This window comes from Giraffa tippelskirchi, chromosome 5 (assembly GCF_054371585.1).
Source record: "Giraffa tippelskirchi isolate mGirTip1 chromosome 5, T2T-mGirTip1v1.2.pri, whole genome shotgun sequence".
Taxonomy (NCBI): domain Eukaryota; kingdom Metazoa; phylum Chordata; class Mammalia; order Artiodactyla; family Giraffidae; genus Giraffa; species Giraffa tippelskirchi.
Window position 1 is genome coordinate 118,295,737 of NC_137279.1, and position 21,951 is coordinate 118,317,687.

General features: G+C 35.3%; 1 protein-coding gene across 3 annotated transcripts in view; it reads right to left on the reverse strand.

Moving 5' to 3' along the window:
- Positions 1-805: 805 nt before the first annotated feature.
- The window catches only part of LOC145507099 (alpha-amylase 2B-like), a 60,617-nt gene continuing 39,471 nt past the window's right edge, over positions 806-21,951 (reverse strand). For 2 of the 3 annotated variants that reach the window (XM_081492925.1, XM_081492924.1), the window contains exons 2-11: positions 14,540-14,753; positions 14,059-14,205; positions 12,782-12,979; positions 12,157-12,387; positions 11,193-11,326; positions 8,704-8,826; positions 8,511-8,610; positions 5,653-5,771; positions 5,423-5,548; positions 806-4,119 (exon numbers count right to left, since the gene is read on the reverse strand). In XM_081492925.1, coding sequence (XP_081349051.1) covers positions 3,930-4,119; positions 5,423-5,548; positions 5,653-5,771; positions 8,511-8,610; positions 8,704-8,826; positions 11,193-11,326; positions 12,157-12,387; positions 12,782-12,979; positions 14,059-14,205; positions 14,540-14,707 — 1,536 coding nt within the window. In that variant the 5' untranslated portion in view covers positions 14,708-14,753 and the 3' untranslated portion in view covers positions 806-3,929. The remainder of the gene's footprint in view (positions 4,120-5,422; positions 5,549-5,652; positions 5,772-8,510; positions 8,611-8,703; positions 8,827-11,192; positions 11,327-12,156; positions 12,388-12,781; positions 12,980-14,058; positions 14,206-14,539; positions 14,754-21,951) is intronic. The other variant, XM_081492926.1, reaches the window with a different exon arrangement.

Sequence of the window (21,951 nt, forward strand, 5' to 3'; positions counted from 1 at the left end):
TTAAGTCAAACTATAAACTTCCAGGCCTAAAACTAATAAATTTTTAAAACATTTTGTATATTTTCTCAACTCCTTATGATAACCTATAGAACTATACATTATCTAGTATGAACCCAGCTCTCCAGCCTCAGTTTTGCTCTTTCCCTTGCCAATACCAGACCTTCAGTCATGCTGGCCTTTCTCCATTTTCTTGAATAGGAAATGTTCTTTTTCACTTTGGAGACATTTTTGAATGTTTGCCCCCACTTTTTTTCAAATGCTCTTAACCCAGGTTTTAGTTCAGCTGGCTCCTGTTCTTTATGAAGTGAAGTGAAGTGAAAGTCGCTCAGTCGTGTCCAACTCTTTGCGACTCATGGACTATAGAGTCCATGGAATTCTCTAGGCAGGAATACTAGAGTCTGTAGAGTCCATGGAATTCTCCAGGCCAGAATACTGGAGTGGGTAGCCTTTCCCTTCTCCAGGCGATCTTCCCAACCCAGGAATTGAACCCAGGTCTCCCGCATTGCAGGAAAATTCTTTACCAGCTGAGCCACAAGGGAAGCCCTGTTCTTTATAAGCGGTCCCATAACTCAGTGACTGGCATCACCAGTCATTCAGTTCTGCAAACCAGAAATCTGGTTTCATCTATTGAAGCCCTGTTCTTTTATGTCACTCAGGTCCAATTCAGCATCACATTCTTAATTTACCATCTAAATATTTCTTGACTGTGTTCTTTTCTCTCCACTGCCACTATCTAGCCATCCTTTCCTTAAATGACTAAAGTCTCTTATTTTACTAATATTATTATATACAAAACACCACAGACTCACAATTTAAAGTCAGACTTTATTGTTTATAACAAATGCATTGCAGGATGGATGCATGGAGACTAATCACAAGCCAGGGACTGGGAACAACTCATAGCAGTTTTGTAACATATCAGAATCACCTGCTTTCTTTTATATAAAATTGTATCCAGAGGACCCTTTTAAGAGAGGAGTGGAGTAACCATGATAATAAGGTCTACACCCACCCAGGGAAGGGAAAGGAAAATGAACATTATGAACTTAAGGTTGCAAACTTCAAAAAGGATATTTGAAAGGCATTCTGTTATTGGATAACAGTATTTGACAGGAAAGATATTTGTCTAGAGTTTAAAGATCTTGTCCAGGAAAATAAAACATGAAGGGTATCTACTGAAATTGTTACTATTAGAATACCTGACTAACAGAACTTCCTATTCTTTTGATTATGGAGGGGCTCATTGCAATATCAGCATTTACTTTAGCCCTTTCTCTAATCATTCTATTCTCTATATGCATCCAGAGTGATGTTTGCAAATTAGAAAACCACCACCAGCACCACCACCTTTCCAAAATCCAGCAGTGGATTACCGCTTACCTTAGGATAAAAGGCCAAAATTCTTTACAGGATGGTTACACCTGTCTGCATCTGAAACCTCATCTCCCAGACTCTCCTCTTTAACTTTATTTTCCTCTAGCCATACTAATCTTTAGTTACTCAAACTCACCCAGCTCATTCACCCAGCTAGGAAATTCTGCCTCTTCTACTTGGAACATTCTTTTCTCACCTCTTTCCCTAACTAACTCAAATTTATCATTCAAATCTCAGTTCCAAGGCTACTTCTACAAAAATATTTATCCAGGATTAGGTCAAATTCCCCTCTTATTGTCATGACTTTCTATACTTTCCTTCTTACCACTCACCATAATACTATGAGATAGTATCCTATTTTGGTCTTTATTGAATCCTTAGTCTCAGAACAGAGTCTGGTACATATTTTTTAAGAACTCAATCTGAAAGTGAAAGTTGCTAAGTCCTGTGAACTCTTTGCAACCCCATGGACTATACAGTCCATGGAATTCTCCAGACCAGAATACTGGAGTGGGTAGCCTTTCCTTTCTCCAGGTGATCTACCCAACCTAGGGATTGAACCTGGGTCTCTCGCAATGCAGGCGCATTCTTTACCAGCCAAGCCACAATGGAAGCCCAAGAATCCTGGAGTGGGTAGCCTATCGCTTCTCCGGTGGATCTTCCCAACCCAGAAATCGAACCGGGGTCTCCTGCATTGCAGGAGGATTCTTTACCAACTGAGCTATCAGGCAATCCAGTAAATCAGTTGAGGAAGTAAAACAGTACAAATAGTATACAAGTTGTTTTGGAACACAGGTAAGAAAAATGAAGAGGATACAAGAAAGGAAGTGCAAGGAATTAAGAAATATTTTGAATAAAAATTAGTAGATTTAAGGTTTATGTAGGGAAATAGGGCAAGTTAAGAGGAAAGGAAAAAAATCAAGGAAATAGCTCAGGTTTCTAAGTAAGTGGTTAAACAGAGCAGCAGGGAGTATCAAAAGGTTTGTTGAAGACAAAAACTGAAGGTCACATTTTGGATATGTCAGGTATGAGATAATCTGTGAAATACTGAAGTAGAGATGTGAAGCATCTGTTGTAAAGGTGAAGGTGAAGAAGAGATCTGGTCGGCAGACTCAGGTCTCTATGCCAAAGCATGTGTTTTAAATCCATGGAAATGATTGCAATCACTTAGAAAGAGGTTAGAAAGACAGAGAATTAGATCCAACTGAGTTCTTGGGTGAAACAGAAGCTAATCCAATAAAAAAAAAATCTGAAAATGAGCAATCAGTAAGAGAAGAAAAATAAGGAGAGAGTAGACTCATAGAGACTAAAGGAAGAGAGAAAGTGAGAGTGTCTTTCCATATTGAATAGTGTAGTGAAACAGAGCAAGATGAGGATAAAGGAGTACATGGTATTAGTAACAAAAATATTTTTGATTATGTTGACAAGAGCAGATTAAATAAAGTAATGATGGAAACTGGAGTAAGGAGATGAAAAATGACTGGTGTTGAGGATGTTGAGACTGTTTCATAAAAACTTAGGAGTTTGACAAGGAAGAGACAAATTGAGGGTCATGGATTTTATTTAGTGGTGAGAGGGGACTGATCTGTCAGAAAAAAAGAAAGATTAAGTCAGAAGAAAAGGGATAATCTAAGAAATAAAGTCCTTAAAAAGGTGAAAATGGAAGGCATGGACTTTGGTAAAAAGAAGTGCTCTAAGCTCATTATAATAGGTTAAAAGAGGAAAATGATAGGGGCAAGTATAGATACAAGATTTATGGGTGAAAAGAGAGTTTCCAAGATATGGCTTCTATTTTCTTATTCAATCATGAAAATAAAACAACTGAGAGTTATAAGAATACATAGATGAGAGACTTAATAAATTCCAAATTTACAGTCCAAGTGAAGGAGAATAAATAGCTAAAAGATCAGGAAGAAAATCTGAGTATGGAGTGCCATGAGAGCCCTATCTAAACATACATCCTTTTAGGGGTTAAGAGATGGAACAAAAGCCATAAAACATCATCATGTTAAAGCTATTGGAAAGACAAAGAAAAAGAAGAAAGAAGAAAGTAGGAGAAGATACCTGTGAGCTCAAGAGAATTAAGAATTATAGACACATAATTTGTTTATTTTTTAACTTCTTAACCATGAAAGGGTCTTTAGATTGTGAAAAATATCCAAGTGTTATACTTGTATGACTGTATGGAAATCATCATTAAATCAGCTATGGCGTGCTGCTGTTAGAAACATTTTATGTAAGAAATACAGATGTGGATTAGAGATACATAGCTGGGCAAATGCTGTTAATGGCAACAGACATATTTTTCAACATGTCTTTCTGAGTTCTTAGAAATTCTTTTGACAAATAACTTAATGAGAATCTTCTAAAATAAAACAAAATGTTGATTGTACTTATAATTATCATTTTTTTATGCTTTCTGAGTTCAAGTTGATTACTTATTATAGCTTTTACCAAAATTAATGAATTATGAAAAGTTATATATTACATATATAATAAAAGAAACTTTATTTCTCTTGGTATATATATATATATATATATATTTAATTTAAATTTTATAATTTAGATTCAGTATGAATTGCAATAAATGGATCCTCAGCAGAGTTACTAATAGAAAAATAAGCATTACCATCATAAGAAACATTGATTTCAATTCCTGTACAACTGTCACCAATTTTATCTCCAGAAATAACATCACAATATGTACCAGAAGGAAGACCAGTTTGTAAAGTTGCAGATAATGCCCTGTAAAATGAAATTTAAGATTTAAGTTGAATTCTCCACAAGTAAAATCAAGATTAGAGACTGTCTCTAAAATACTTTTATTGTGTGCTATAGAACTCTAAGCAGTCAAGATCTCAATTAAAATTCAAACACAAAGACCTCTTCAGTGGATGTAACTAGTTTTATCAGAGCCAACAAAATTCTTACAGAGGACTTCAGAGTTTCCTAGTCAATAATAAATTTTATAAAAAAAAAATAAGGTTGAAGAGTATCAATGAAGATTTGAGTGACTTGTATCCCTTAGAGAAAATTACTACCTTTGGTAAACACAAATATTTTTAATTTGCCTTTGTCTGAACTTAAGAAGATATTTATTACTTTCAAGAATTTAAATTTGACTATTTCTTCAAAAATTTTTTCAAGAAGTTAAAATAAATTGAGGTTGCAGATAAAAATAATCTCACATTTCTATGAAGAAGTATACAGTTTCAAAATATAAAGATGTCTCATAAACTTGTTTCTCCCATCTATAAAAGACAGACATCAAAGGACTAGCAATGAATTCTTGGGGAAGATAAATATATACTTTATTTATTTTTTTTGTCAGTGAAATATATGTTGGCCTAAAGTGAACTAAGAAGAGTGGAAGTTGGCCTTGGATTAAGACATTGCAGCTGCTTGCAAAGAGGTCTTCTGAGCTATAGTTCTATATATAAGGGAAACAGTATACTGGAGGTAGAGAATTATAAGTATCATAAATGAAAATCGGTATGAGATGTCTCAGAGCTAAAACTCAGAAATCTCCTGAGGTGATTAAATGACCTTTATATGTATTATATGTATTCATTATATATATGCTTTAAAAAGTATTTGTCACAAAGAGACAGGAAAGTGAAAAAGAAGACCAAAAAACCAGATAGTAGAGTAGGCAAAAAAAAGTTATAGAAAAATATATTTCAGACTAGAGTGAACATTTTTCCATTATTGATTTAAAATTCCTATAAGACATTCTTCTAGAAATTTCACAAAGTTTTTATTAACTATGCTGTGTATTTTATCTGAGGGGCAGATACATGTGCATCATATCTGCCAAAGATATGCAAGAGTGCACAAAAAATAATTCCACTTAGAAAAGAAAGTACTTATAAACAGAGGTCAAAAGAATAAGAGTCATCATCATTTTTCTTCTGGCCTTTTCTGATCATTATGTTTTCTTAATCTGCCATCTAAAGAATTTTTCAGAGATGAAAACAGTAAATGAACAGGAAAAGAATAAACCAAGAATATTAGCATAAAATATCATTTTTAACTGATATTTACTTACCAGTCATCATTGTTGAAAACAATGAATCCTTTGTTTCCTCTTCCAAAAGCTACTTGGTTACTACCATTATCCCACCAGTTTGTAAAAGGTTGGCCATCAACCACATTACGAAATATAACCATGTTCCTTAAAAAAAGAACATGTGAAATAATGATGAATGCTTCAACAGTTTAAAACAAAATGTTAAGAAAGTTTATTATTAGAGTATATGTCTAAATAAGTATTCCTACCTTATTTGACGCCATCGATGTTCACAGACCCAGCCATTGCCACAAGTAGTATCTGGATTAATAGTAACTTCTTTAATTACTCCATTATTATTTGGTGGCCCAATCCAATCATTAACATCCTCAATTAGCAAAAAAATATCAATTTTAAAAGCTCATATTAAAAAAAAATTTTTAATTGGAGGAAAACTGCTTTACAATGTTGTGTTGGCTTCTGCTGCATAAAAATGTGAATCGGCCACAAGTATACACACACCTCCTCCCTCCTGAATGCCCTACCCTCCAATACCATCCTTCCACGTTGTCACAGAGCAGTATGTTGAGCTCCCTGAGTAATACAGCAACTTCCCACTATCTATTTTACATATGGTCATGTATGTTTCAATGTTACTCTCAATTTTTCCCCCTCTCCTTCCCCTGCTGTGTCCACAAGTCTGTTCTCCATGTCTAAGTCTCTATTCCTGCCCTGAATATAGGTTCAAACATACCATTTTTCTAGATTCCATATATATCCATGAATATATTTATTTTTCTCTGACTTACTTCACTGTATATAACAGGCTTTAGGCTCATCCATCTCAGTTCAACTGACTCAAATTCATTCCTTTTTATGTCTGAGCAATATTCTATTGTGTATATGTACCACAACTTTATCCATTCATCTGTCACTGGACATCTAGGTTGCTTCCAAGTCCTAGCTATTGTAAATAGGGCTGCTATGAACATTGGGGTACATGTGTCTTTTTGAATAATGGTTTTCTCAGGGTATATGCCCCGTAGTGGGATTTCTGGGTCATATGATAATTTTATTCCTAATTTTGAAAGAAATCTCTATACTGTTCTCCATATTTACTGTATCAATTTACATTCCTTTCAACAGTGCAGTGGGTTCTCTTTTCTCCACATCCTCTCCTGCATTCAATTATAGATCTTTTGGTGATGGCCATTCTGACTGATGTGAGGTGATACCTCATTGTAGTTTTGATTTGCATTTCTTTAATAATGAGTGATGCTGAGCATCTTTTCATGTGTTTACCGGCCATCTGTATGTGTTCTCTAGAGAAACCTCTGTTTAGACTTCTGTTTAGGTCTTCTGTCCCTGCCTCCTTTTTTAAATTGAGTTATTTGTTCTTCTGATATTGAGCTTCATGAGCTGCTTGTATATTTTAGAGATTAATCCTTTGTCAGTTGCTTCATTTGCTATTATTTTCTCCCATTCTGAGGGTTGTCTTTTCCTCTTGTTTATAGTTTCCTTTGCTGTGCAAAAGCTTTTAAGTTTGATTAGGTGCCATTTGTTTATTTTTGTTTTTATTTCCATTACTCTAGGAGGTGGGTCAAAGAGGATCTTGCTGTGATTTATGTCAGAGTGTTCTGCCTATGTTTTCCTCCAAGAGTTTTATAGTTTCTGGCCTTACATTTAGGTCTTTAATCCATTTGGAGTTCATTTTTGTATATGGTGTTAGGAAGTGGTCTAATTTCACTCTTTTACATATAGTTATCCAGTTTTCCCAGCACCACTTACTGATAAAAGCTTACATTTTTAACATTACATGTGTCCTTATTTTTACCATCTGAGCCACTCATTTAGCACACCAAACCCAATCTGTCCTATTTGTGTCTTTGTAGTGTCTTCATTTACTATCCAACTTGGTCAGTATTTTTACTGAATTTCTCTTATCCCTAACTTCTCATTCTCTAGTGCTGTATTTCAAACAAAGGAAAGTTTTGTTTTGTTTTTTTTAACCAAGGAGTTACAATGACTTTTCAATATCACTATTGGAAGTGAGTATAATGTCATTGAAATGGGAAGGACTTATTGTTAGAAAAAACAAGACTTAAAGTCTTAGGTTCTATTACTAAGAATAAGTAATAGGTTCTGTTGCTACTAACAAGGAAAACTTAGTTAATACACATAACTTCTGTGCCTCACTTTCCTCTTCTATAAAATGAAGATATGACTTAGTTTCTATAAAAATTGAATAAGATATGTAAAAATGCTTTACAGATGATAACTGCTAAGTACATATTATTTATTTCATTCTCCTTTTTCCAATAAATATATTAATCAAAATATAACAATATCCTTTACTAAACTGATGAAATTTCTGACTGGTACTTTCAAAGATAATCATAGGAAAAGACAGATTATGTCAAGGAAGGTTATCAATATCTGTCTCAAATCATATGGCATGATGAATGACGGGCAAAACTAAGAGTTGTTAGCATGCAGAAGTCTTGGAAAAGCCTTGCAAATGTTATGGAAAAGGGGAAATGAACATACGCCATGACTCCTGACATCAGAAATAAAAAAAAAACCAACTAATTATAGTGGAAATTTTAAGTTTAGTCAATATAAAGGAACACCTAAATATTAAGACTATCTAAGAATAGAATGAGTTGCTATAAAAAGTAGTAGTGGACTTCTGAACTTGAAAAGAATCTACTAGAAATTAGAGAAATATCTATCTGAAAAGAATTTTCCCCTTGAGGTGTGAAGCTGCTGTATGATGCTGTATTTGAAATCTCCAGTTTGAAAAGAAAACTTTTCACTAACTTTCCAAATACCTTAATGTACATTTTACTCACTGTATCCTTATTTTTAAGTGATTTTTTTTTTGTAGGGGGGTTTGCTGAGAGTGTATATTTGTTATAATTTGAAACAGCCTACATACTCTGTCAACAGAGATCATTCATTTTTAATATTTAAATATCCAATGCATTGTTAAAAGAGCACTGCATCAGATTTACATTTAATAAATATTTGATAAACTAGTGAATGTAATAGCATCATGAAAAGTTAAACCAAAATTAACTTTTTTTTTTTTTGAGAAAAAGATATTTTGGACAGCACCAAAACTCACTTTTCCATTCTCAAAATGTCTTGGCCAATGGTAGCTTGACATTACTCGTGTAAATCCATAGGGATGAGCAAGCATAAATCCAACTCCCATTTTGTACAGTCTAAAAGGCATAAAATTATAACATTATAGAAGAAAATAATATTTTTAACATCATTAAAATCTAGTTTTAAAAATGGGGAACTTTGTTTCTTACCTAGCATCCCAGAATGTAAGAATAGATGCTCCCCCAGCTCCATGCCCTCGCTGATTGTCATGGTTATCAACAAAGACAAGTGCCCTGTCAGAAGGCATGAAACCCCAGCCTTCTCCCCAGTTCCTATTAAAAAACAAATCTTAAAAACACATATATGTATTTTTTTTACAATGACTTTAGAATAACCTAAATGTGTATTCCTTTCACTGTAGCACCCTGTAATGAGATTTTCTCTCTAATTAAATGATTATTCTCAAGGCTTTTTAAATATAATATATATATAGATATATTGAGTTGACCAAAAGTTGCATTTGGTTTTTGCCATTAGGTGGTTCTAGTAGTGCTTAGTCATCTTTCAACTGAAACAACTTAGTTAGATTGTGTTGTGACAGATGTCATAGCAGTGTGCATTTTTTAAAAAATTATCAAAATTGGTGAATTTTTGTTAGCCATTTTAATATTAATGATGGGAGAAAAAAAGCAGGATTTTTGGCATACTCTGCTTCATTACAGTCATGTCCGACTCTTAGAGACCCCATGGACTATACAGTCCAGGGAATTCTCTAGGCCGAATACTGGAGTGGGTAGCCTTTCCCTTCTCCAGCGGATCTTCCCAACACAGGGATCGAACCCAGGTCTCCCGTGTTGCGGGCAGATTCTTTACCAGCTGAGTCACAAGGGAAGCCCAAGAATACTGGGGTGGGTAGCCTATCCCTTCTCCAGCAGATCTTCCCAATCCAGAAATCAAACCAGGGTCTCCTGCATTGCAGGTGGATTCTTTACCAACTGAGCTATCAGGGAAGCCCACTATTTCAAGAAACATAAAAATGCAACTGAAATGCAAAAAAACGATTTGTGCAGGGTATGGAGAAGGTTGCTGTTACTGATGAATGTGTCAAAGTGCACATTTTTGTGAAGTTTTTCAAAGTTTCATGTTGGAGATTTCTCACTAGACAATGTTCCATGGTCTAGTAGACCAGTTGAAGTTGATAGTAATAAAACTGAGGCACTTTTGAGAACAATTAATGTGATACCACACGTGATAGCCAACACACTCAAAATACCCACATCAAGAATTGAAAATCATTTGCACCAGCTTGGTTAGGTTAATCGCTTTGATATTTGGGTTCCACATAGTTAGTGAGGGAAAAAACCTTCTTCACTATATTTCTGCATGCAGTTCTCTAAATTAAACATAAAGAAAACATTCCATTTTAAAAACAAAACTGTAACAAAGAATGAAAAGTGAATACTGTATAATAATGTGGAATGGAAGAGATCATGGGGCAAGCAAAATGAACCACCAACAACCACATCAATGGCCAGTCTTCATTCATAGAAGGTGATGCTGTGTATATGGTTGGATTGGAAGGGAGTCCTCTATTATGAGCTCTTTCTGGAAAACCAAATTATTAATTCCAACAAGGATTGCTCTCAATTAGACCAACTGAATGCAACACTCAACAAAAACCAACCAGAATTAGTCAACACAAAATGCAGAATCTTCTATCAGGATAATACAAGACCGCATGTTTCTTTAATGACCAGGCAAAAATTGTTACAGCTCAGCTGGGAAGTTCTGATTCATCTGCCACATTCATCAGTCATTGCACCTTCAAATTTCCATTTTTTCAGTCTTTTTCAAATTCTCTTAATGGAAAAAATTTCAATTACCTGGAAGACTGTAAAAGGCATCGGAATACTTCTTTGCTCAAAAAGATAAAAAGTTTTGGGAAGATAGAATTATGACGTTGCCTGGCAAATGGCAGAAGATAGTGGAACTAAATGGTCAATATGTTGTTAATAAAGTTCTTGGTAAAAATGAAAAATGTGTGTTTTATTTATACTTAAAAACTGAAAGAATTTTTTGGCCATCTCAATTTTATCTAGGAATACATTCCATACATGTATATATGTAGGAATTACTTAAATTACATTCATGTTGCAGGTATAAGATTTTTGTTATAAAAGATATTTTAGAATTTTCAGTATCTTATAATTTAGATGGGCTTCAGAAGGACCAACATCCACTATCATACTATACAGAATGAGAAACTGGGTTTAAATAAGCCTTCAATATTATATTGTTAATATTTGAAATCAATTAGTTGATTAATATATGTAATTCTATAGCATGGGTTCATTGTAGGAACTTCATAAACTATAGAATTATTTTAACAATAACCTGGCCTTTACAAATTATATGCAAACATTAGTCAAATCTAGTAGAGTCATATTGAAATCTCTAGATCGAAATCACAGATTAAAATCTCTAGATTATGCTTTGGATCTCAAAAAGCACCTCCTTGTGACTGACATTCTAAATAATGATGATACCTTAGCTGTTGGGGAAGTATAGCACTTGTTATTAGTAAATGAATCCTTGAAAGTTGTCTAAATAAAAATGCCTTAAGAAGAAAACTCATGCTAGGGTAATATCACAAATAAATCTGTGAAATAATTCAAAGGATAAATCATATTTCACTTACTTTAAGTAAGCCATCTTCTCTCCACTCCACTTGCGCAGAACTGTGCCTAGTTTTGCACCATACTTAAATTCTGTCACACGGCCATTTCCAAAGTACTCACTGTTTGTAATTGTCTCACCACCCAGATCAATTACCTCATAGAAATGAAGAAAAAAAATATCATTTTAAGAAAGAATTTTAAAGAATTTTAACTAACAAGTTAAAATTATATAGAAAATAGCTTTATACTATTTATGCCCCAAATAGTTTTCCATATATCAAAAATTTTATTTTTCTTTGCTAAAATATATACTACAATATTAAAAGTAGCATGACAAAGTAACCTGTTGTCCTGTGAGAATGCTGTCCAAATTAGTTTTATTCATAAATGATAAAAGTAGCTCATATTTATATGGCACTTAATGTCTGGCTGACAATATTTCTCAGTGTTTGATAAATATTACCTCTTTAATTCTCCAAAGAGTATAAAGATATAACCATTATCATTATTCTTTTTGATAAATTTTGAAAAAATTGTTCCTCAGGTTGATAAATTTACTAAACAAATACAGCTAATGGTGCTCTAGCCAAGATTTAAAGTCAGATAACCTGTTTTAGGACAATTATTATATTATTATCTGTCTTCTATAATGACCTCTGGGGAAATTATATGACATAGAGATTTTTGCAACCTATATAAATTCTCAGAACTTGCGTAAAAAACCTCTTATGATAAACATACAGTCAGTGAATAAAAGGAGGTTAAGGAACACTCTTCTATATAAATGACTCATCCATTAATCTACACAAACTGTGTTTTTAATGAAATCTGCCATTTATTTTCTGATAAATTATTGATGAATACTGATGATGAATTATACTCTGATGACTAATAAATGGTTTTACTTTATATAGACACGATTCATAGAGTTGCAAAGAGTCAGACATGACTGAAGTGACTTAGCATACACATGGATTGACATACCTCCTGGTAAATGAAAGGTCTACTTCCTTCAGGGAACCAGCTTGTGTTTAGATTATGCAGTTTATCCAAAACTGCCTTTATGTCTTCAGGCCACATGTGCTTAGAAGCATCAATTCGGAATCCTGCTACACCAATGTCAATGAGTCGGTTTAGATAGTTAGCAATTGTGGAGCGCACATAATCTTTCGCCAATGCAAGATCAAGAAGACCAACCAGACGACAATCTCTGACCTACAGAGGTAAAACTTTGTGATTGATCCTTGGAACATCACCTTCATCTGAGAATCCATTTAATTATTTTCATTTATTCATTAATATTAATGGATATTTCTATAGTGCCTTCTTTGCACTGGTCTCTGAGGTTACTGACATCCTAGTATAGACATACCTTTGAAATATTTTTCATTATAAAAATGGAGAATGTAGAAAATACAGTGGATGACCTTTTTCATTGTGAAAAATTAGATTTGAGAAAATTTTTTAAATATTGATGTGATATTATTATTTTTAACAGTCAGACTTAGAATCTTGTTTTCCTAAACAATCTAAACTAACATTTAAAATGGAAATCAGTAAGCTACATGTGGATAATAAAAAGCATAGATAGCTCATTTTTGCTTAGTACCTGATAAGCAACATTATAGCTGTTAATTTCTCCATTTCCAATTTTACATTTTCCATCATTAAAATCCCATCCAGAGTATGGGACTGCTGGGAAATCCCTAGTTCCAGGGTTGAAGTAACTTCCACAAGTACTGCTTGTTCCTGCACTCACACCACTTCCAGTCATATGATTAATTACAGCATCCACATAAATGCGGACCTGAAAGAGAAAATTCTATTTCAGTTTAGCTTAAAGAGAGGTAGAAATTTATATTATTATTTACAGTTTATAGCACATTGATGTCACCCCAAAATATTTGTTATTTTATAACTTACCATCTTAGAAGAGCAACAGTCAAGTGTAAAAGAAAGCATTGTGAACTGAAGCCCTACATGCATTCTAGCCACTTGGTCAAATGGCTCAAGCAGTAAAGAATCTGCCGGCAATGCAGGAGATGCAAGAGACATGAGATCGATCCCTGGGTCAGAGAAGATCCCCTGGAGGAGGAAATGGTAACCCACTCCAGTATTCTTGCCTGGAAAATTCTATGGACCAAGGAGCCTGGCGGGCGATAGTCCATAGGCTTGTAACGGGTCAGGCATGATTGAGTAAGCACTGAGCATGATAAATTAAATGAACCCCAAACTACCAAAACTATCAAAAAAATGCAAAGACACTATTATTGGCAGGAGATCAGAATCAGTTGAGGCAGGAGAGATTATTGATTTTTGAAATTTACATGGGTCATCCTAAGAAAAAAGAAGCCAGCCTCTAGTATCTATTTAGGATCAGAAGAAATAAAGTTAGGTATTGCCTGTCATTATCCTCCTTATCAAAGAGAAAATAATTACATATCATCATAAAACCTGTGGGAAGGAAGATCCAGAATTATGGGTGGAGAAACAAGTCACATGAACCTATCAGCAAATATTATAAGTAGAATTTCCTATTCAAAACTGGAAAAGTATTTCCCAGGAATGTGTACAGGCAAAAGGGTTAAAAGTTGCTATTTTGCTTTATAAGTAGCTTGTGGCCTTACACTTTTCCTTTATCTTCTTTAGTGGACAAATAGCATATATACAAATAATTACAAAAGCTGAATATTAGGTAACAACTAAATTTTGTATTTTTTTTAAATATAAAATTTAAAAATATAAAATATAAAATTTATTTATAGCTAAAGTATGAAGTAAAATTTCAAAATATATGAAAATTATTCTGCTTAAAAGGAACAAGATGCAAGAGAGATAAATTATTTTTCTATATAATATATTTAAAGAAAACTTTAATTCACTTACACCAACATTGTTACATCTAGTCACCATGTCTTTGAATTCACTTTCATTTCCTGATCTTGTACATAACTTGTAGCTAACTGGTTGGTATCTTTCCCACCAAGGTCTTGAAGGGTCAGTAATCACAACATTTTCATTGGGTGGGGAGATCTACAAATAAAACAAACTTAATAAATAGCAAATTATGGCTTACTTTATATCATTGAATATTCTAGAAACTAATCAATAGTCTAAAATTACTTCTAGATCTTTGTATTTGCAGCTACATTTCTTTGCAATTATTGAATATCCTGGTGAAAAAAATTATCTTAGAAATAAAACAAAGTCACCAACAATTTCAAATTTTTTCTTCCTCAGAAAACTGTTTTACTTAGAGTACTTTAATTGTGAAGTAAAATGTTGTCCCACCTTCCAGACACAGAGGATACTACCACTTACTCTCAGCACAGCAAAGTCTGCAATTAATACAATGAAAAATACTCACCTGAACCCCTCCAAATCCTTTGGGGGCTAAGTATCGCTCACATTCAAAAGCAATATCTACCCAGCGCCACTCAAACAGATGGACAATAGATGTCCGTCCGGATTTGGTGTGTGGGGCATACTGAGCCCAGCAGAACCCAATCACTGAAAGCAACAGAAAGAACTTCATTTTGCATTGAAGTTGTCAGTGTTCTTTCCAGCAACTATCTATATTCCTGTAAGAAGCATATTTTACAAAGTAAATGTTAACATAAATAAATACTTGGACCACAAACTCTTTATTCATAATCTGAAGAGAACTATTAATAATAACATTAAACAGATGAAGAACATCCATAAAATCTCCTAGGAATACTACCTAAATCAGCGGTCACCAACATTTTTGGTATCAGGATACTGTTTCATGGAAGACAATTTTTCCACGGCTAGCTGGGGTGGGGGATGGTACAGGTGGTAATTCAAGTGGTGGGAGCAATGGGGAGTGGCAGATGAAGGCTTGTTGGCTCACAAGCTGCACACACCTCTTGCTGTTCCTGGCCAGTTCCTAATAGGCCACAGACTCGTACTGGTACTGGTCCATGGTCGGGAGTTTAGAGAGTCGTGATCTAAATGACCCTTTATATCAATGTTTTCCTTATTGAGAGAATATTAAAATATATATAAAGTTCATAATCATACATTACTTAGCTAGGATTAGACCTTATTTCTGAAGTCCTTTATTAATAGAAGGAAAAAGCAATTGGAGTCAACTGAATTCACAGTCAAAATATTGCAAACATTTGTAACATTTCGGTTTCAAAAAAAACAAAAAACAAAAACAGACTATTCAATTCCATTCTGGTTTTACCCTCAACCAAAGTTTTTAATCATTTAACTTTCTGCACCAAGATTTAAGAAACCACTTGGAAGATGAATGACCATGAATTGAAGAAACAGACCTTCCTCCCTCCCCTCTTCATCAAATCCTGTGCTTAATGCATTGGCTGTAGCAGTAGAGTATGGCTTCCCCCCGCCCCTCTTATTTCTTATAACCAAGTATCTCTTATACCTGATAAAACACTGTTAATAAATTCACATCCATTTTCCTTCTTAATATACATGAAATTCTACTAGAGAGAATATAGCACAGGTGGGAACAAAGTTAATCTAGTCATTCAACAAGCATTAACTGAGCGTCTGTTTTTTGCTAAGAACATGAATAATATTCAGGATACAATGATGAACAAGACAGACAAGATACTGTTCTCGAGCAACTTACATTATAGTGGAAAAGAAAGAAAATACATGAGTAGATAATAATAATAATAAAACAATGTAAGATGGCAATAAGAACTAGTATTAAATAACAGTGTAATAAAATAAAAAATGACTTCACCATCAGCGTATTTTAGACTGAATAGTCAGGGAAGGTACCTTTGACAAAGTGATTTTCAGGTAGAATTTGAAAGATTAGAAGAAGGCAGTTATTTTAAGATCAGAAAAAGAGTAATCTGGATAGAAGAAAGTGCAATAGTAAAAGCCCAAAGTGGGAAAAAGCTAAGAATACTCAAATGATACTAAAAAGATAAAATAAGATAAACAAAAGTCAGTGCAACTAAAGCAGGTGGCAAAGCGGAGAGGAAAACAAGATGAGGTCAAGAGAAATAGGCCAGATCATGGAATATAATGAAAGAGAGGGCCACTGAGGCTCCAAAAAAGGGACCTAAGAGATTCTGATTAACTTTTAAAAATAATTCTTGCTCTGCTGTGAAGAAATTGGCTTATAGGAAGATAAGAATGGAGGCAAACATATCAGTAGCCTTTTTCAGTGGTCTAGGAAAGAAGTAAATGATTTGAACTGGGGCATTGACAGAACACATTTTACAGGTAAAAAGGCAATACGTTTATAGATAGATTAGAGCTCAGGAATAAGGGAAAGAGAAAAATTAAAGAAGTGGGTATTTGGTGACATCATTTACTAAGATGAGGAAAAATGAAGAAGTACTAGCTTCGTGGAGGAAATACCAAGAGCACTCTATGAATCCTAATGCTCTCCTTCAGTCCTTGCTCCAACCTACTTTGTGAAAAATCTCTATGTCCAAATTTTTTAAAAAATTATTATTTAGTTCAAGCTGCTGTAACAAGAATACCATAGACTGGATGGCTTATAATTAAACGTTTATTTCTCACATTCGTGGAGTCTGGGAAACCCAAGATCAAAATATCAGAAATCCAGTGTCTGGTGAAAGCCCCCTTCCATGATCACAGATGGCCATTTTCTTCTTGTATCCTCACATGGTGTAGACCATTGAGAATTTTACACTTTTTTGCTTCTTACAAGGACTCTGATTCTATCAGGGAAGCTTCACTTTCATGACTTTACCTTAACATAATTACTTCCCAAAGGTGTCATTGCCTAATATCATCCCACTGAGAGGTAGGTTATCAACATCTGAATTTTGTGGTGGAATGAAACACAAACACAGTCCCTAACACCCATCCATTGAAAAACTAAAATTCCTTCATCTTTTACAAGCAACTTTATTCCTTCATGACTTTCAAGTACTTTCAAATTCCCTTCCATCACCTTGAATACCTAGTAACTATTCTGCCTTTCAGATGCATAAAGCATCTTTATGAAGCTTATCTTGATAGGTAGGACTGCTCTCTATGATAGTTTTTTAACTTATATGATATTATTAAATGATATTTGATTTATACTGTAAAAAGTAAGTATTTATATGGCCATCATTCTGGAACAAATTTTTTTAAGGGTAGACGTCATAGTTAATGGTCCTTGCAAAACAAATAGCATAATGGCTTATGTGATCAATAAATAGTTGCAACATACAGACTCTAAAATTCAGGTACTGTGCAAGATATTGGTGTGGCTTGGGTCATGTCCACATCGATTTTTTTTAAAAATAAATGAACACTATGTCAGAAATTGTATAATATAGTCTACTCTAATCATTGCAGAAACTTTGTACACATAAAGGAACTAAGGCTCAGAGAGACTGAATACATTGTTAAGACTCACATAATAAGTTACAAAGTTGAAATTTGATAATCGTCCTAACACAGGTCAACATTTTCTGTACTACATCAAAGTTTCTCATAGAATTTTTGAGTTGTAATGGCCAATATGGTAGCCTCAAGGAACACTTCACTATTAAACCCTTGAAATATGATCTCCCTCAGTCAGTCTATCCCATCAGGAAGCTTTCATAAGCCTCTTAACCTTCTCCATCAGTGGGCAGACAGACTGAAAATCACAATCACAGAAAACTAATCAATCTAATCACATGGACCACAGCCTTGTTTAACTCAATCAAACTATGAGCCATGCCGTGTAGGGCCACCCAAGAGGGACGGGTCATGGTGGAGAGTTCTGACAAAACGTGGTCCACTGGAGAAGGGAATGGCAAACCACTTCAGTATTCCTGCCTTTAGAACCCCATGAACAGTATGAAAAAGCAAAAAGATAGACACTGGAAGATGAACTCCCCAGTTGGTAGGTGCCCAACATGCTACTGGAGATTAGTGGAGATGTAACTCCAGAAAGAATGAAGAGACAAAGCCAAAGCAAAAACAACACACAGTTGTGGATGTGACTGCTGATGGAAGTAAAGTCTGATGCTGTAAAGAGCAATATTGCATAGGAACCTGGAATGTTAGGTCCATGAATCAAGGGAAATTGGAAGTAATCAAACAGGAGATGGTAAGAGTGAATGTAGAAATTTTAGGTATCAGTGGACTAAAATGGACTGCGATGGGTGAATTTAACTCAGATGACCATTATATCTACTACTGTGGGCAAGAATCCATTAGAAGAAACGGAGTAGCCATCATAGTCAACAAAAGACTCCTAAGTGCAGTACTTGGATGCAGTCTCAAAAATGACAGAATGATCTCAGTTCATTTCCAAGGCAAACCATTCAATATCACGGTAATCCAAGTCTATGCCTCGACCAGTATGCTGAAGAAGCTGAAGTCGAATGGTTCTATGAAGACCTACAAGACCTTCTAGGACTAATATCCAAGAAAGATATCCTTTTTGATATAGGGGGCTGGAATAGAAAGGTAGGAAGTCAAGAAACACCTGGAGTAACAGGCAAATTTGGCCTTGGAGTACAGAATGAAGCAGGGCAAAGGCTAACAGAGTTTGACTAAGAAAATGCACTGGTCATAGCAAACACCCTCTTGCAACAACACAAGACAAGACTCTACACATGGACATCACAAGGAAATCAGATTGATTATATTCTTTGCAGCTAAAGATGGAGAAGCTCTATACAGTCAGAAAAAACAAGACTGGGAGCTGACCGTGGCTCAGATTATGAGCTTCTTATTGCCAAATTCAGACTTAAATTGAGGACAGTAGGGAAAACCACTAGACCACTGAGGTATGACCTAAATCAAATCCCTTATGATTATACAGTGTAAGTGAGAAATAGATTTAAGGGACTAGATCTGATACAGTGCCTGATGACCTACAGAAGAAGGTCCGTGACACTGTACAGGAGACAGGGAGCAAGACCATCCCCAAGAAAAAGAAATGCAAAAAAAGCAAAAAGGCTGCCTGAGAAGGCTTTACAAATAGCTGTGAAAAGAAGAGAAGCAAAAAGCAAAGGAGAAAAGGAAAGATAGTCCCATTTGAATGCAGAGTTCCAAAGAATAGCAAGAAGAGATAAGAAAGCCTTCCTCAGTGATCAGCACAAAGAAATAGAGGAAAACAATAGAAAGGGAAAGACTAGAGTTCTCTTTAAGAATGTTAAAAGATACCAAGGTAACATTTCATGCAAATATGGGCTCAATAAAGGACAGAAATGGTATGGACCTAACAGAAGCAGAAGATATTAAGAAGAAGTGGCAAAAATACACAGAAGAACTGTACAAAAAAGATCTTCAAGACTCAAATAATCACAATAGTGTGATCACCAACCTAGAGCCAGACATCCTGGAATGTGAAGTCAAGTGGGCCTTAGGAAGCATCAGTGCAAACAAAGCTAGTGGAGGTGGATGGAATTCCAGTTGAGCTATTTCAAATCCTAAAAGATGATGCTGTGAAAGTGGTGCACTCAATATGCCAGCAAATTTAGAAAACTTAGCAGTAGCCACAGGACTGGAAAGGTCAGTTTTCATTCCAATCCCTAAGAAAGGCAAAGCCAAAGAATGCTCAAACTACTGCATAATTGCACTCATCTCACATGCTAGCAAAATAATGCTTAAAATTCTCCAAGCCAAGTTTCAGCAATAGTTGAATTGTGAACTTCCAGATGTTCAAGCTGGATTTAGAAAAGGCAGAGGAACTAGAGATCATATTGCCAACATCTGTTGGATCATCGAGAAAGCAAGAGAGTTCCAGAAAAACATCTATTTCTGCTTTATTGACTATGTCAAGGCCTTTGATAGTGTGAATCAAAACAAACTGTGGAAAATTCTGAAAGAGATGGGAATACCAGACCACCTGACCTGCACTTGAGAAATCTGTATGCAGGTCAGCGTTAGAACTGGACATGGAACAACAGACCGGTTCCTAACAGGAAAAGGAGTATGTCAAGGCTCTATATTGTCACTCTGCTTATTTAACTTATATGCAGAGTACATTATGAGAAATGCTGGGCTGAATGAAGCACAAGCTGGAATCAAGATTGCTGAGAGAAATAATAATAACCTCAGATATGCAGATGACACCACCCTTATGGCAGAAAGTGAAGAAGAATCAAAGAGCCTCTTCATGAAAGTGAGAGAGGGGAGTGAAATAATTGGCTTAAAGCTCAATGTTCAGAAGACAAAGATCACGGCATCTGGTCCCATCCCTTCATGGCAAATAGATGGGGAAATAGTGGAAACAGTGGCTGACATTATATTTTGTGCTCCAAAAACACTGCAGATGGTGACTGAAGCCATGAAATTAAAAGACGCTTACTCTTTGGAAGGAAAGTTATGAGCAACCTAGACAGCATATTAAAAAGCAGAGACATTACTTTGCCAACAAAGCTCCATCTAGTCAAAGCTACGGTTTTTCCAGTAGTCATGTATGGATGTGAGAATTGGATTACAAAGGAAGCTGAGCACCAAAGAATTGAAGCTTTTGAACTATGGTGTTGGAGAAGACTCTTGAGAGTCCCTTGGACTGCAAGGAGATCCAACCAGTCCATCCTAAAGGTAATCAGCCCTGCATGTTCATTGGAAGGACTGATGCTGAAGCTGAAACTCCAACACTTTGGCCACCTGATGCGAGGAGCTGACTCATTTGAAAAGACCCTGATGCTGGGAAAGATTGAAGGAGAGAGGAGAAGGGAACAACAGAGGATGAGATGGTTGGATGGCATCACTGACTCAGTGGACATGAGTTTGAGTAAACTCCAGGAGTTGGTGATAGACAGGGAGGCCTCGTGTGCTGCAATCCTTGAGGTTGCAAAGAATGGGACATGGCTGAGTGACTGAACTGAACTGAAACAGAAACATGTTATATATGTAAAATACACTTCAGATTTTGAAGAGTTAATATGAAAAAGAATGTAAAAACTAATTTGTATGTTGTTTACATGTTGAGATACTTTATGATACATTGTGCTGTGCTGTGCTTAGTCACTCAGTTGTGTCTGACTCTTTGTGACCCCATGGACTATAGCCCCCAGGCTCCTCTGTCCATGGGGATTCTCCACGCAGGAATACTGGAGTGGGTTGCTATGCCCTCCTCCAGAGGATCTTCCCAACCCGGGGATTGAACCCAGGTCTCCCCCCATTACAGGAGGATTCTTTACCATCTGAGCCACCAGGGAAGCCCAATTAGGCTAGATAAAATTTATTATTAACATTAAATCCCCCAGTTTCTTTGTACCTTTTTTAATATGGCTACTAAAATTTTAACATTACATATGTGGTTTTCATTATATTTCTATTGGACAGCACTGTTGTAGCACCTCTATCATATTAAGCCTGAGAAAGGGCAAGTCCACGCACAAATACAAATAATAATAAAATGAAAGACATAATCATTATTTTAAGAGACCTATGAGTAAAGTGTTCTGGGATTTCATTAATAGGAAAATCCTTTGTGACTGACAGGAATAGAGGAATGTAAAATTGCCTTGCCTTATCATACTGTTCATGGGGTTCTTAACAGAAGAATGCTGAAGTGGTTTGCCCAAAGAATTGATGCTTTTGAACTGTGTTGTTGTAGAAGGCTCTTGAAGTCCCTTGGGTTGCAAGGAGATCAAACCAGTCAATCCTGAAAGAAATCAGTCCTGAATATTCATTGGAAGGACTGATGCTGAAGTTGAAACTCCAACTTGGCCACTTGATGCAAAAAACTGACTCATTAGAAAAGACCCTGATGCTGGGCAAGATTGAAGGCAGTAGGAGAAAGGGATGACAGAGGATGAGATGGTTGGATGACAAAACTGACTTGATGGACATGAGTTT